At 40.1% G+C, this 16,445-nt stretch overlaps 1 protein-coding gene across 2 annotated transcripts in view; it reads left to right on the top strand.

Moving 5' to 3' along the window:
- The first annotated feature begins 13,487 nt into the window (after positions 1-13,487).
- LOC147636856 (uncharacterized) overlaps positions 13,488-16,445 on the top strand; it is a 70,660-nt gene continuing 67,702 nt past the window's right edge. For both annotated transcript variants that reach the window (XM_086800417.1, XM_086800416.1), the window contains exons 1-2: positions 13,488-14,501; positions 14,646-14,767. In XM_086800417.1, the coding sequence (XP_086656543.1) occupies positions 14,652-14,767 (116 nt within the window). In that variant the 5' untranslated portion in view covers positions 13,488-14,501; positions 14,646-14,651. The remainder of the gene's footprint in view (positions 14,502-14,645; positions 14,768-16,445) is intronic.

Genomic DNA, 16,445 nt, shown 5'->3' with positions numbered 1-16,445 from the left:
TATTTGCTAAGGTGGAAGTTAGAGGCATAAAAGAATGTATTAAAAAGGTGGTAATCTATCTCTATCAATTTGGATGATGCAAGAAAGAGATCTAGTGGGAGAAAAGAGCTCATATGTTGGACTTCTCACAACTATAGAGTCCACATAGGTTGCTCCTTACCTAGAGTAGCCATAGATTCATGAAGAAAGTAATGAAAGCTTGGGCCATAAGCTCTAAGAAAGGTAAAGTGTATGATAGACCTAAAAGTCATAAAGCAATGAGGTAATGATCCTAGGGGGCTGGTGCCTTTTATAGTAGTAAGGCCCATGTGCCCACATATATAAATGATCATGTGTGCATGCCCATCGCCCCCATGTGCATGTGCACTTAAATCATTTCATTGCTATAATAAAGGGATTTTAGTGAGCACATACATATGGGGGATGAGCCTAGGAACATGGAGCTTAAGGACATTTGCACATATGTTGTGTAGGGCATATGGGAAGCTTGGGACTATAAAAGGTAGCATCACTAGGATATAGTACCTTTTGATACTCTTTTTATACCTTTTGACATATTAACCATTTGGTTATCTTCTTACCTAGAGTAAGCTTCCAAGGTGAGCTTCTCCTTCTTGAGATGCTAGGATGGTGACCTTTACCCTTGTTGTCTACTCCAAGTATTGGGTGGGCCACTATCTTGAAGTGGTATCAGAGCTACTATCTTGCATTAGTATTAGAGCTCTTGGCTTAGATCTTAATGCTTTGAATAAGAGACTAATCATTTTTAATTATTTTAATCTAATTTTTAGAATGCATTTTTAATCATAATTAATGATAATTATTTTTAAATTTCTATTAATTTAATTTTTCAAAATGCATTTTTAAATCATGATTAGTATTAATCATTTTTAGAATTGATTTTTATATAATTTTTAAATTTTCTAATTTTTTAATTAAAAAAGATTAACAATAAAATTTGTATTACTCATTTTCAAATTTGTATTAATTATTGCTTTAAAAAATTCTAATCCACTTTACTACTTGATTTCTTGAAGTTCTTGATCTTCTTGATCTTAATTTCTAAAAATTAGGATTTACAAAAATTTAAGCATAACCAGTTTTGAGTCTTTCTTAGGGAGCATACTTTTTTAAAGATTAATCCTTTGGACCCTTATTTCTTCAAGATTAAAACCCTAGATTGCCAAATCTTTGAGTTCTTTGAAGAAATATTGTAAGCAATAAATTATTATGTAAAATCTTAGTGTGATTTCAAGAAAGTGTATAGAATCTTGGTGTAGTTTTAAGAAAGTTTACATAATACAATTGTAGAATACATTGTTGTGCAATTTCACGTACATAATTAAAGATTCAAGTGCAAAGTGAAGGACATTGAAGATCTAATCAAGAATCAATGCAAAATTAAAGATTCAAGTGTAGAAAGCAAGATTGAAGCAAAGATTCACAGTTAGTATGCAGAGTATGACCCTGGTGGAAATTGAACCCAATCCAATCTTGTGAGTCAAGGTGCCCTATACACCACACTAATCTTCTAACCTGTATATAAGGCTTCTTGTTCTCTTGAAAGAATGATTAGTGATAAACATGATAGTAAAATCAAGATTGAGTTCAACAACATAATACATAAGCCTTTTCATCATTGAGCTTTGGTTATGCTCTCATTGAAAGGGGAAAACAGTTGGACAATGGATCTCCGCCTGGAGATTACTTAAGTTTACCCAATTATGCTGTGTTGATATCCTTAATGATGTATTTATAGACATAACAACAAAAATCTACAACAAACAAGGTTCATCTCATTTCCAAAGGTTTTCAACAACAACCCCAACGCTCCATACTCATGGATGCAAGCATTGTTAGGAAAAGCTTGTAGCCTTCGGATACAGCAATGAAGCCAGACCTATATTGTGTTACTACTTATAGGCTTGGGCTTACTTAATGTGACAAAGGGTTGGGGCTTATCCAACACAAGTGCTCTATCTCTCTCTCTCTGTGTCTCTCCGGGATGACGACACGATGTATGTCATGAAAGTGATGGAAGGTGGGGATTTGATCACTTCAAGCTACCCTTCATGGTAAGGCTCTTGGTCATGTATGAGATCATCATCTTCAGAGACTCCTCATCAACATCATCGTAAGCTCAACACTAGCATTTCAACATACATCTACAAAGAGATTGCAAGGAGATTGAGGGCTATTGCGAGTCCACACAAGCCAAGTGCTAGTCTGATGTGCAGCAAGCAACCTACATCATTTTATTGTAGCATTTCTTGCTCACCGACCATAGCTTCGACAAGCGCATCTTTAACAGCACCATGGTCAGTGATCTTAGTTCAAATCAGTGCAAGTTGTCATATTTGTTTGGGCTTCATCGCTTTTGGCTACTTTGGCATTGCTAGCATTTTCTTACACTATTTGTGCTTTTATAGCCTTGATCATGTGCATTAGCACATTGTTGGACTTGTGTCACACATTTGGGGATTTTAGTGAGTTCATGTACATACCTTAGGCCTTATTGGTGTTTGTTCACACACGTCTCATACTTTGGGCATTTTGGATGTTCGTACGGCGTCGAGGTGCAACATTGTGTATGTATACCATGCAAGCGAGCTATATGCATATCATGATTATCAGATGCTTAGCTCAGATGAGCAGGTAGCATTATCATGCTATTTTGATAAGCGCAGGGCTGTGTACATGCATGCATCCTTATATCCATTTGTATGGGATCAGATGAGGAGTTATGGTGCCTATTTGGATTTAATTGGTCAATTTGGGACCCTTTGCACATACCAACACCTATGGGAGAAGTGGTATGCATGTAAGTATGGGTTTGATCCATATCATTATGTCGAGGATGATAATGATGTTCGTGATGCAGCTATAGATGATTATATGGGTGATGATGATCATTCATGGGGAGCATTCATGGAGTCTTGTCATGATAGTATCAGAGCCTTAGAGGACGTGTTTCCAGTTTTCTGACACTTTTGTCGCTATATCACAATGGGGTGTTCTCATGGGCTTTGATAGCTTCGACTCACCTACGACATCGACTAGCCATTGTCTCATTTACTTAGATCGACTCATTCATTGTATTATGATGGGGATGATCAGGATAATGATGGACTGTACACACACACATGATGATGATATTGATGTATTGCACACACATGCACATGATCACAGTGATTTATGTGCACATGATGCCACTGACACATATGCACATGATGATGATGTATGTGATAGTGATGTGTGTGAGTTAGATCATGTGGGCATGATCTCGAGGGCAAAGTTGGCAGAGAGAGCATACCAAGCATTGACACTTCCATGCCTATTATCTTTCCTATACAGATCATGTGGATACTCTAGTTAATTGTGGCTACATTCTAGAGGATGATGTGCATTTGATTAGTGATGCATCCATTAGCACACTTGAGGATAGTGCATTCATTAGCACACTCAAGGATAGTGATACTCCACATACAAGTGATAGAGACACATATGAGCATAGACTTAAGTTCCTTGTATTAGATTCTTCATGTTATTCTTCTAGGATTTCTATTTGTGGAGATATCGTTGATACAACCACTACTCCTAAAATTCATAGCATTCCTAGCAGTGTTTATGTACATAGAGTGTATTTGAGAAATTAGGGATAGTGCATGAGAGTAGTGATGATTTTTATTAGGTTAGACCTCATAGGAGAAGTAGGATTAGGCATATGGATCTAGAGAGCTTTGTATTTGATTTGGGCATTTTTCTAGATCTAGTGATTAGAGAGGTTGACCTATCTTGGGATATAGGTTATGCATGGATTCCATTGATGGACACAAACCATGATCATGATGATGACTTTAGAGATTGTGAGGATGACATGGTCGGTGATTTGATGGATGATGCCACTTCTTCTCATGTGTGGATACACTATCAGTATTCAGTGATGATGATGCTTATGGTGATCCTATTGATTATGCTTTTGATTTGTAGGACCACACATATACGGAGGGTTTCACACATGAAGGTATGTTGCATATTTTACATCGTTCCTATATACATATTGATGCAATGGATCATGCCCCATATGATTTGAGCTATGCTATAGTGGATGATAGCATTGATTCGCATGAGTTCCTACATGATGTCGACTTTGAGATGTGTTTCTTCGGCTTCCATGATTATTTGCATGACCCTAGTTTCTTTGGAGTTGGGACATTCAACTTCTAATGCATCATATGCCACTTGGGATGTATGGTAGATGACTATATAGCATACCATTCAGATGCACTTAGAACATCTCTTTGTCTTGATCCGCATGGACCATTCAACATTCCAGATAGGAGTTTTGCTTCCATTTGGCTAATACCCTAGATGTCAATTCCATGTTATGGTCACAAGGATGGGCTTATGAGCTATCCCTCAGACTTGAGCTTTCCTTTTGACCCAGAAGCTATTGTTACATTGGATTTGAGGGTCCATGATGTATACTACATTTATCCATTTGACCCAAGAGGACTCATACCTAGCCACGTCACCAATATTGGCTCTCTATATTCTATATTCAATCTAGGTGGTTTTAGGGCCATTGCTTTTTGGAGTCTACATGGCTTGGATTTCTCTTTTATCTAGGTAGATGCAGTTGTATGGACTACCTCATCTTCGGTATGACTTGAATTTCTCTTTTATCTCAAGTAGATATGGTTGTATGGATTACCTCATCTTCGGGTATGACACTTATATCTTTCCCATTTGACCCTGGAGAGCACTCTGATAGCTTTGCCATCGACCGTGATTCCCTATCTTTTCCATTCAAACCTGGAGGATACACGGTTAGCTTCATCATCAATGATGGTTCCTCATCCTCTCCATTCAATCCAGATCGTTGTGGAGCCATTGTCCTTGAGTTCATATGCCTTGCATTTCCATTTGATTCAAGCAAATACTTCATTAGCCTCAAACATGAAGAATAGGATTTTATACCCCTTTGGCAAGGAGCATTCCAGTGTGACAATAAAGTGAGGTTACAATATGGACAAGCTAGCACACCCATAATGGGAAGTTGTATTTGCAGCTCAAAGGCAAGGCCCAATGACACATACTTTGGCAAGGCTAAGGTAAGCTCTTGATTTGAACATATTTGGCACTGCTATTGAGGACTAGCCTAGGGCTTAGCTCCATTTTTCCATCTATTCTAAGCTAGCACACCCATAATGTTGATTAGGAGGTCACACTCTAAATAACATATGTACATGAAATTAAACCCTAAGAGGATTAGAATTCATTGCTTTGATCTAAGGATTAATATGATTAGGAGTGGAATCCACTTTGAAAACATGAGCATTGAGCTCCATTAGGTTGAATTAGAGTGGGATTGTCAATTTTTGTTCATGCATTTTATATTTTTCATAGTTGTTCATACATTATTGGAATTGATATTAGAAACATGCTAAATTATCAAAAAAACACTTAATTAGTTACATTACAACCATTAACTAGGCCTAGGATCATTAATCACACCCTAATAAGTCTAAAATCTCACAAAAACCATCAAAGACCAGGCTAAATTTTCTCAATTCCAAGGAAAATTCTTGTCCTTTATAAATTATTAAAAATTAAGTACACTTAGTACCCAATAATTTTATACCAGCCCTATCATAGGCCCAGTTCCTAGATTTATGTATCCTAGGTGTGTGCATTTTTTATAGGGGAAGTATGTGAGCCGCGAGTTCATACAAAAAAGGTATGAGCCTACAAACGTGAGTGTAGAGGCATGAACTTGGATGCATGAACCTGGATATATGAGCCTAGAGACGTGAGTCTAGAGGCATGAGCCTGGACACATGAGTCTAAAGACATGAGCCTGGCCACATGAGCTTAGAGACCTGAACTTGGCTACCTGAACCCACACGTGAACCTATAGATGTGAGCCTGAGATGTGAGTCTAGAGGCATGAATTTGGACATGTGAACCTAACAACAAGAAAAAAACTTGTGATCCAAAAACACCAGGGACCTTTGATGTGAACTTGATTTGAACTAATTGTTGGAAATAATAATAATATATTCACCATTAAACCAGACCTCCTCAAACCCACCAAGTCTTCGATCCCAACAAACAACTAGCAAGCAAAGTGCTCTCCTATTAAGAAGGCTAAGCTATTTCCGATCCACCTCAAGCGAGAAGCTTTAAGAATAAATGAGCCAATAAAACATAGACATGAGTGGGGAATAACAAAATTGGAGCCACCCATGCCACAGGCCCCGAGCTCCAAATTCACAACTAACTCTATTAACAACACCTTAAATTTTAATAAGAATGCATTCAACTATCCTATTTTTGGAGCCGCCCATGCCACAGGCCCCGAGCTCCAAATTCACAACTAACTCTATTAACAACACCTTAAATTTTAATAAGAATGCATTCAACTATCCTATTTTTGGGCACAACTCCAGTGAAGGAGCGAGACCAGGATGAGGAACCTCAAGGTTCTCTCCCACAAGAACCAATCAAACCAGTATTTTAAACATTTGGTGTCGATCCTCTTGAGTCGGGTTTATCCCAAGCAGACCATGACCAGCAATTAACCTAACAATCGTATCGGGAAATGTCTCTATAGCTATACCACTAGGGAGAAATGTTCCACAATACACACAATAGTAACTGCACACAGCCCAAGGAGGAGTCTTGCTCTCCATAGGAGCACACTATAGAAGTGTCTTTACCATAGAACCAAGTTCTAGTTCTTCTCTATTTGGACAAGTCCAAACTCAGGGATAGGTTGGCAGAGGACAAGTGTCATTAGAAACTACGTATCCCAATTCGCAACCTCCTCCTTACCTTCCACTGCCATAGGAATACATAAAAGACATGCTGAGGCTAGGGCATTTGGAATAGGAAGGGGGGCTTATGATAAACATGGCACATAAAGGCTCAGAGTTGGGAAAAACTAAGCCAATCCACATCTCAAGGATATGCCCAAATTTGATGGAACTAGAGATCCCATTAAGTATGTAGAGAAGTTTGATCCCATTTAGTACCTATAGAAGTTTGATCAAATTTGTTGTGAGGCCATGGGATGGATTGATGATCCCAAGAAGATTTTGTCATTTGGACTTTGCCTTAAAGGTAAAGCAGGCTAGTGGTTTAGGTTACTAAACCCACTTGAAAAGGCTAGCTACTACGAGGTCTCGAGACATACTTTTATAGTAGTCAGATTCTTGCCTAGTGGAGCTAGATGAAGCTCCATTGCACAGATCTATAACCTCAAGCAAGAGAAGGAAGAAACCATGTGGGACTACATTGCTAGAATGAAGTATCTCCACATGCAGGACTACATTGCTAGAACCAAGTATCTACACATGAGATACAACACCCATCAAAGACTAGATGATCTATTGTTCATTGATTGATTTTATGATTGGTCTCAAGAGCAAGAGGCTTCATGAACATCTCTACAGGTCTAGGCACTACATCTTCGATGAGTGCTACCATGAGGCAATAGACCTGGTAGATAATCTATAAGACAAGGATGTAGAAGTTATCCACCTGAACCGAGAGATAGGGAACACATCATCCAAGGCCTCATCGTCGGCTAGGGTGGCCCACACCAACACCAACAAGAGTCCTAGTCAAGGACATGAGCATGGATGAGTGGTAGAGAATCTACTCAACTGTTTAGGAGGGACTACCCCAAGGGCAACCTCAAGGCCAGTCCTACCTTGCCCAGAGAAACAAAAACCTATGAACAAGAGAGCTATGAGTCTTATGACCAACAAGACCCATATGAGTAGTAATGATATCATCACTATGGGTATCCTACCAGGCTTCACCCATAGACAACACTTCTATGCTGAAAGCCATGGTGCAGCAAAGAGCAAGAGGCCTCAATAATATGGTATGTAGGCCATCGAATTCAATGTTTTTTATGTAAAGGCCCACACCGTATTGCAGAGGGCTTACACAAAGACCTTGCACCAAGTCCCCTGAGTGCAAGCACTTTGAATATGGAGGCACATGCTATAAGTGTGCACATTTGACCATTCTTACAAGGATTCTCCCAACAAAGTGATAATCCCCCCATTGGGGTTGAAGCATCTACTTCCACTTCAACGAGTCTTAACTTGTTGAAGGTATAAGGAGGTCTTATTCACATAGTCCCTCTTAATGGAATCACAAGGCCCCACGCCAAGACGAGGGCAGTAGCCAAAGGAACATCCAAGCCTTGGCTTTAACTTCGAGCCAAGCAATTTGAACTAAGCGGCTATTGAAGAACTAGAGCTGGAAGCCCCAAAAGCTATAGTAGCCTAATGAACCAAAAACATAGGTCCAACAGAAGAAGACCTCAAAGAGTACACATAAACACAACACACGATCAATTGTCAAGGGCAACGACATCATGATCATCGAAAGTGGTTTAGAGGAGAGCTCTAAAGCTACTCGACCACTTTTTCTAACACTAGCTCTAGTTGAGCTTGTACCTTCTTGATAAGTTCTTGAGCTTGCTTCATTCTCTCTTTCTTTAACATGAGTTGGGGTACTCCTTGAGTTTCTTTAGAAGGTTTTTATAGTCTATGGGTTTCTTTTCTTTGGAAAGAGCCGTTTTGAGCGGAAGATCGTTGGTAAGCTTCACAATGGAGGCACAAACCACCAAACCCCACCTGAACGAATCCTAGACCCTATCCTAGAGCTAAACATAGAGAGGGAACCTTAAAGTTTTCTCAAGGCCCCAGACAAAATTGCTTATCCATTCTTAAGAGGCCGTAACAAAAGTCTTTGCCTCTAAAACCAATCCAACCAAGCCCCACATTGCTAGATGTAGTGAGGGAGGACTCAATGGGAGGTGAAAGTTGGCCTTCCACGGGTGGCCATTGCTAATGTAACATCTTCTCCGATGCGATCGGTGATGACTTTATCTCATCCCCTTCAAAGAAGGCACCCATTGAAGTGTGAGTATCATTAAGACATAGCAGGACTCACAATGTTCTTATCCTCACAGGTTCGAGTGGTGCCGATAAGTTCTCTTTTCTAAGGGAATTTGCAACCTTGGAGACACTTATCAGAGTGTCAATGGGAATTTAAAAGTCCACATAGCTCAACCCAAACCATAGGAGAAAGAAGATAAATCATGCCCCATTGAGCACCCTCCCTCCATAACCAAAACCAAAGGACAACCAAAAGTGCCTATGAATAAGCTGGGACACTATTTTGAAAGCAGCAATATGAACATCATTTTACCTATCATGTATAAGGAACTTACGATCTCTGCAATCTTGGATAGTGGTGGTGGTGTCAGCATAATCACCAAGGATTACTGGGAGGCATGGGGTAGCCGATAACTCATAGGCACATGTCTCGTTGGTTAAGCTTGGGAACATAGCCAAACCTATAGAGGCATCTTGCAAGGTGTAAATTAAGTTTCCACCACACATTCGTAGTGATGGAATTTTAGAGAATAGGATCATACACAATGATCTTTGGAAGGCCTTACATGAGAGAAGAAAGGTTGGTTCATGATTGGGAAACCAATCACATTTGAATGCGCAAAGGCAGTCCTAAAAGATAAACCTTAAAACATGAAAGACTCATCCCATGGATTGAGGCATTCTCGCCAGGGTCTGACATAACTATCCAAACTACTTCAATCAACATTTATAAATGTTGCAACAAGTTGTAGGATAGTGATGATGAGAACGAGGACTATGAATCTCTCCTAAAGCATGAAGACTCTAGGATTGGATCCATATCTTAGCAACCATGCACACTCTTCCAAAAAATCTTGGAGCAAGTTTGCATACCTTGATGGGACGGAAATCACTTCCCTATTCATGCTTAGTGTAGCATCCTTATTAGGAGCCAACAATAATTTTGAGAATGGAGTAGCTAGTGATTCATCTAGCGTGAGGACTCCTCCATAGAAGGACCAACTTCTGTGTTACCCACAATCACCCAGCCAAGAATAAGTAAACCACATGAAACCTACACTTGTCCTAGTGGAAAGCTGACCTAAAAATTTAAACCAAGATAGTGGTCTATAAAAGTGACAAGGAGCCCAGGAGCTCTGAGTAAGCTAAACTTTGCCAAGCTATCATACGAAAGCTCAATAAGGTGAAGGTTGAGGCAACAAGGAAGTGAAACTTAACTAGCTTGCTGAGCCCCAAGAGGAAGATTTGAGGCAAGTGTCCAAGTACTTTTAGTCCTACAACATTGGGGACGTAGTGGTACATGGCGAGAAGGCTCAAAGGAGTGCCACACGCTTCATATGACGGTCCCACTGAGGTCAAGGAAATAAATCTTGCTAGCCCACATGAAGAACCCAAGCCAATGTTTATTTTGCCAAGGACCTCATCCTTGAGAAAGAAGGAGAATTGATAGCCTTGCTTGAGGAATTTTAGGATTGGTTCAGCTTGAAAATATAATGATATGAAGGGAATTCCTATGAAAGTGGTGAAACACACCATCCCTCTGCATGAAGGCGTGAAATCATACAAACAAAGAGCCTATCACATGAATCCCAAGTTTAGCGGGCTTTGTGTTCCTCCTCTTGTCTTTAGCGGGCTTCACATTCTTGATTTGGGCTTTGTGTTCCTCCTTTTTTCTTTAGCAGGCTTTGTGTCACTCCTTTTTTTTTGTAGTGGGCTTTATGTTACTTCTCTTGTCCTTAGTAGGCTTCTTGATTTGGCCTTTGTGTTCCTCCTCTTTTCTTTAGCAGGCTTTGTGTTACTCTCCTTGTCTTTAGCGAGCTTCATGTTCCTCTTATTCTTGTTTGTACCATGCTACAAGTTCTCCATCCTTCCGACAATACTACTCTTGTAGCTCCTTCAGCTCTAGCTAATTCCTCTCATATCAATGCTCTCAATTGGTATACATTCATGTCTTGTGTCTTGTCTCTCTCTTTTTGGCTATATTGATATGCTTGTCAAGAGACGTGTTGACTACCAGGCAATAACTTAATTTGATGGTCTATTATTTTTTATCATCAAGTAGCTCGTTAATAAATATAGCATGAAACTCACATGTATTTGATCTAAATTTGTTTCTCTTTATTAGTTGCATTGTCACCACATAAAATAAGTTACATGTTACAGATGATCTTGAATAAATTTCAAGTTTTAAAAGTTCACGAAAGCATCACATCAAATTAAAATTTGAAAAACAAATAGTTTTGATATTTTTCCTTATTTAAAGCCAGAGTATTGTAGAATGTCACTCCGGATCACAGAAAACTCACCAACTACGTAAATAAAAGAAAGCACATGTGATATTTCAATATCAAAGTCTAGCTCTTATAAAAAACAAGGACGTATCTGAGATCATGCCCACCCTATCCAAGTCCATAATGTCCAAATCCATTTCTAGCCAACCAAACGCAAAGAAATAAAATTTTGATTTGACCCGTTGTTAAATAAAACCCACACTTTATGGCTACCTATTGACCCATAAACTTGGATAAGATCGTATAGATTAATAGTAGATTTAGTAATATGACGACCCTGGTAACCACTATGATGAGATTAAAGCTTATTTTATTTGGAAAGCAACTATGCTATTGTGGTTGGGCCGTGATTGTTGACAAATTTTACAAGTACCAAGGATGTGTAGATACTATAGGTCATATAGGTGTGTTGAAACTTAAAGGCTAAACCATGTGTAACATGTTGTATAACCTAGTGTAGCATACTGTATAGGTATGGTTGCATTGTTTAAGGCTATTTTTAGCTTTAAAAAGCAGTAGAAACTTGGGCTACAAGTAGGTTCCCAAAACAACACAAAGACACTTTTTGGCTCTAGATTTGGGGGTGCTAGAGTCGACCAAAAGTGGGCATGCATGCAACCAACAAAAAGCAATCCATCAACAAGATTGATAACTTTCGAAAGTTATTTGCATTGAAGATGGGAGAGAGAGAGATGATGATGATATTTTATCGTCCACAGGAGGCCAGATAGTGACCTATGGGACCAAAAAGTGATACAGAGTCTCCACCCTAGGGAGGGAGGGTAGTGTGGCAATCAAGTAGATTTTGACGATGTTGAAAAAGGACTTGTACCCGAGTCTTTGGGGATGAGCTTGTAGTAGTTGCAAAAGACTAGTACAACCCTCTAAGAACTGAAGTTGGATGCAAGTCTCCACCCTAGGGAGGGAGGGTAGTGTGGCAATCAAGTAGATTCTGACGATGTTGAAAAAGGACTCGTGCATAAGTCCGGAGTCTTTGGGGATGAGCTTGTAGTAGTTGCAAAAGACTAGTACAACCCTCTAATAAATGGGGAACTGAAGTTGGATGTGAGTATAAGCCAAGCAAACAATCAAGAAGTGTTCTTCATCCTCAACTACATAGGTGTCGCATAGGGCATAGATGCGGTTTTCAACTACAACTCCTCCCCACACACCACTTTCAATACTTAGGTTGTGAGAGCGGGTACGTAATTGTGTTATGGCCCTGCGAGATCCTGCTGACATGGGTTTGTTGAGGTAAGGTCGAGTACATTTAAGTGCCGGTTTTCTATAGGTCACCCAACACTCTGGATTGATATGAGTGATATAGTATTGTAGCTTAGCTACTTTCTTTCGATTCTCCCATGTGGCTTTTAATGCATCAAGTAGCTGTGTTAACATTCACATAACACATCAAAGAGAGAGAGAAAGAAAGAAAGATATATTAACGTCTGCAAAAGGCCAAAATTGGCCTATGAGACAAACAAGTAGTACAATGATGTTCCTCCAGTCATCAAGAGAAAAATGTGGAGTGAGAATAAAATGTACAAGTATGACAACACGACCATAGGGGACTCAATAGTGGTGTACAAACGAGAGGGTGTGGAGGGCTACTAATGTATCTCTATATGCTGAAGGGGTGATACAAGTATGATATGTTATCTACTCCTAACTCCATCCAGTCCCATAGTCTGGGTACAATATGTCATACATCCGATCTGAGAATGCCGTAAATGTCTCTGTGTAATTAGCATAAAACATATTTTTTTGATGTTTGATTCGACGCTTGTTTCGCGACAATTTTTTTGATGTTTGATTCGACGCTTGTTTCGCGACAATTTTTTTGACAGACGTTAGAGCCTCTTAGGCTTAGGCTGAAATTTTAAGGCCTACCCTAACCTTCAATTTAAAGGCTATTAACTAAGTTGACCTTCAAAATATATATGTTTATGTACAAATTTTAGAGAAATTTTCAAAATAGTGGCCTTCTTTTGCAACCCTATTTTCTGAGAGGCCTTCTCTAGACGGTTCGAAGGGCTTTGATGCCCTCTGAAGGCTTCAAATTTCAGCACTGACTATGAGGATGGACGAATACAGATGTATCAGAGGTCTTTGCTACGTTTGGTGACTGGAGTTAGGTTACATTTTTCAATGTAACATGAGGTCAATTAATTAATTAGTATGCATGATAAAAAATTCTCAACATGCAATTGTGCCAATAAAAAACCGGGAGCTATAATTAGTTAGCCTAATTCCTCTTTAAAGCCTTAGGCGTTGGGATTATCAAGAGAAAACAACTTGGAGTGCCTAAACCCTAAACGTGCAACAAGATTTTGGACATGTGTGGGCAATTTGAGTGGGCTACAGATTGTGTTTTATTTTCTTGCCTGCTCAAGGTAAGCATTATGGTTGGGAAATTAGATAAATAGCCAAGGGTGATGGAGATCATTTGCTCTACGGAAGATCAAACACTAGAAGATTATCGGTGATTAGATTCTCTAACTGCTGTGTTTGTTAGCACTACTCAACCACTATTGCAGATAGATTGCAAACTCGTTAAGTTCTGGTGTAGCTAACATACCAAGTCTACTGAGAAGGCAAGGTTGGAGTCTTATAGAAATTTGTTGACAGTGAGTCAAGGACATGACAATCTTTACTATGAAGATGACCAGATACCAGGTGTTTATCTTGCATAAGCATGGAAGGAAACAAAAACAAGAGGTGATTGTGGAGGGTGCATTTTTAGACAGCTTGAATGTGATGTTAGAGAGCAAACCATTGCAGACGTAGTTTGCTTGAGAACAGTTATATAAGCAATAGGATGAAGAGATGCAAGGCAGCATTGCTCCTGAGGAGTGTAGGATTTGAGACATTTATAATGGTTTGGGATTCACAGGTTAACCATGGAGGAGTAGGGAAAGGCCTTGAGGAGGGCACCTTTCCATGGAGAAGAGCCCTCTTCTCCAGGGAAAGGCCAACCCCTTTTCGGCCGTCAAGGTTGCAGGGACTCAGAATGATGGCGACGGGCAGAATCAGAAATTTGGGTCAGATCAGTTTCAGCTGGGATTTGATGGCAACCCAGAGATTCATGTTTTTGCGCCAGATCCGCTTCAGCAGAATGTTTTCTGCAGCTGTGCACAGATCTCCTTCATCTTCCTGTACATTTTGCAGTCAAGTGTCTTTGTGCTCAGAAGGATTGTCACTGTGTGGAACACAAATCATGCAGGACAAATCACACGTTATGAGCATACATGAAATTGTGGTCCAACAGAGACTACATAGATGATGGCAGGTAGGCCATGCTTTTTTGATAGAGACCATCTATTTTTGAGACCAACTTTTGTGTCATGACTTGATGAAAGCTTTTGTACACAATAGTTTTTATGATTTGATCATTGGTATTCATATACAGTTTCTTGCATGATTGATTCCACAGATCATAATGGACAATGGAATTTTGCAAGTCACCGTAACCAAACCAGCAGGATTTGTCACTGGAGTCAAGTTTGGTGGACTCGACAATCTTCTTGAAACTTCGAATCAGGAGAGCAGAAGAGGGTGAGTCTTGTATGTTTCTATAGTTGTTCAATATAAAAGGAGCAAGTACATTTTACCAGGATTGAAACTCTCAAGAGAAGAAAACCATCTGGTCTACATGCCACACTGCTTTCTGTCCCACTTGGACTTGCAGTCGGATAAGAGCAACCGTACAACAAGGTTGGTTGCACATTTGAAGGGCTCACTGCATGTGTGGGAACATGGACTTCCATGACCTAGACAGCGAGTGCCATATGAAAAGACTTTCAATGGACAGTGAGAGCAGTTTCATGTGATTGTCACAAAGCCTTCTGTGAACATCATTTTTCCTGCATCAAATCTTGGGCTATTGATCACCTTTTAGGGATCCACATTGTAGCACACAAGAATGGGCTGGGGAAGATATAGGACAAGGTTTTTCTCAGGGAATTTGAAGTGTACATGGGCTGCCATGTTGGGGGTTGGGTGGCAGCCCACGTATGCTTCAGCCCTCTACTGACTAGCCAGCCTTTTCCGGGCATGGTAGGTGTTACCACTAGTATCTACCTGGTATGAGTAGTGATGAATGGGGGAGACATTCTATTTTGTGGAATGCACAGGTGTCATCACAAGATTCGCATGGATTTTGGGCTCTAAGGGACTTGCACAAGTGCTGAAATCTTACTCTGGTTGCCAACTTTTATGCATGCACAGTGTTATAAGGTTTTTATCCTTGATGAGGCTTTGTCGAGGAGACTTTTGGGTTCCTCTGAGGGCTGGGTCCTTGAAACAATCAGGTTTATATCCAGGATGGAAGGGGCAGTATCCAGTTCATCATATCAATTCATGAAGGCAGCTCATGAAGGCTGACCTCTCGTACCATTGGTCCACCTTTTTATATCCAGGGCAATAAGCTGCTTTATCAGAAAGGAAGACAGAGCTATTGTTGGCTTTTGTATTTGGAAATAGCAACTAGAGCTTGCATATGATATGATACTCACACTTGGAGGTCTTGTAGAAATCTTTAGTGAGTGTATTGACATCAAATGCCTTAAGTTTTTGAGCAGGGACATTGTGAATGGACCAAATTGGTGTGACATTTGCCTTTAGGATTGGCAGTGAACTCACAAGGAGGCCACTTGGGCCATGTAGGCTTTCTTCTGGAGAAGATTGTGGAGTTGTGCCAAAAGCTGGAAGGTTACACTCTTCTTCTGGCTGACGGCCCATAATGGACTGCCTATCAACCGGTGGATATCAGTGACGGGTGCATCCGCACCATCAGAGACCATTTAACATTGTGTTTGGAGATGCACATTGCAGAGCGGCCCAGAGAGTATGGTGCAGGATTGTGTTGCTTATGCCTCATATCTGGAGAGGACCGTATTGTACTACCTTGGGATCCGGATTGTGCTACCTGGGGAGCAGTATAGTGGCTTACTGATTTCACTACCCAAGATGTTCCATGAGGCCAATTGGTTAGATTGTGAATTGCATGCTATTTGAGGAACAATTTATACCACCTCCTTGTTGGCATTCTCCCTTCAGATCTCTCTTCAGATCGCTATAATTGGCTTGGGATATTATTAGGTGCTTTATAGCTTTGCAGATTTGAAGGGCCAGATGTACAAAGGCTATTTAGGGGACCTATAGATATTATGTACATACTCTTTCCTCCAGCTTGTCTGATACAGCCCATGCCATCTCCTTTATTTGGATTACA

This window comes from Cibotium barometz, chromosome 7 (assembly GCF_041138505.1).
Source record: "Cibotium barometz isolate CiBa-2024 chromosome 7, ASM4113850v1, whole genome shotgun sequence".
NCBI classification, from domain to species: Eukaryota; Viridiplantae; Streptophyta; class Polypodiopsida; order Cyatheales; family Cibotiaceae; genus Cibotium; species Cibotium barometz.
The sequence above is the reverse complement of the archived record's forward strand: the minus strand, read 5'-3'. Positions and strand labels throughout refer to the sequence as shown.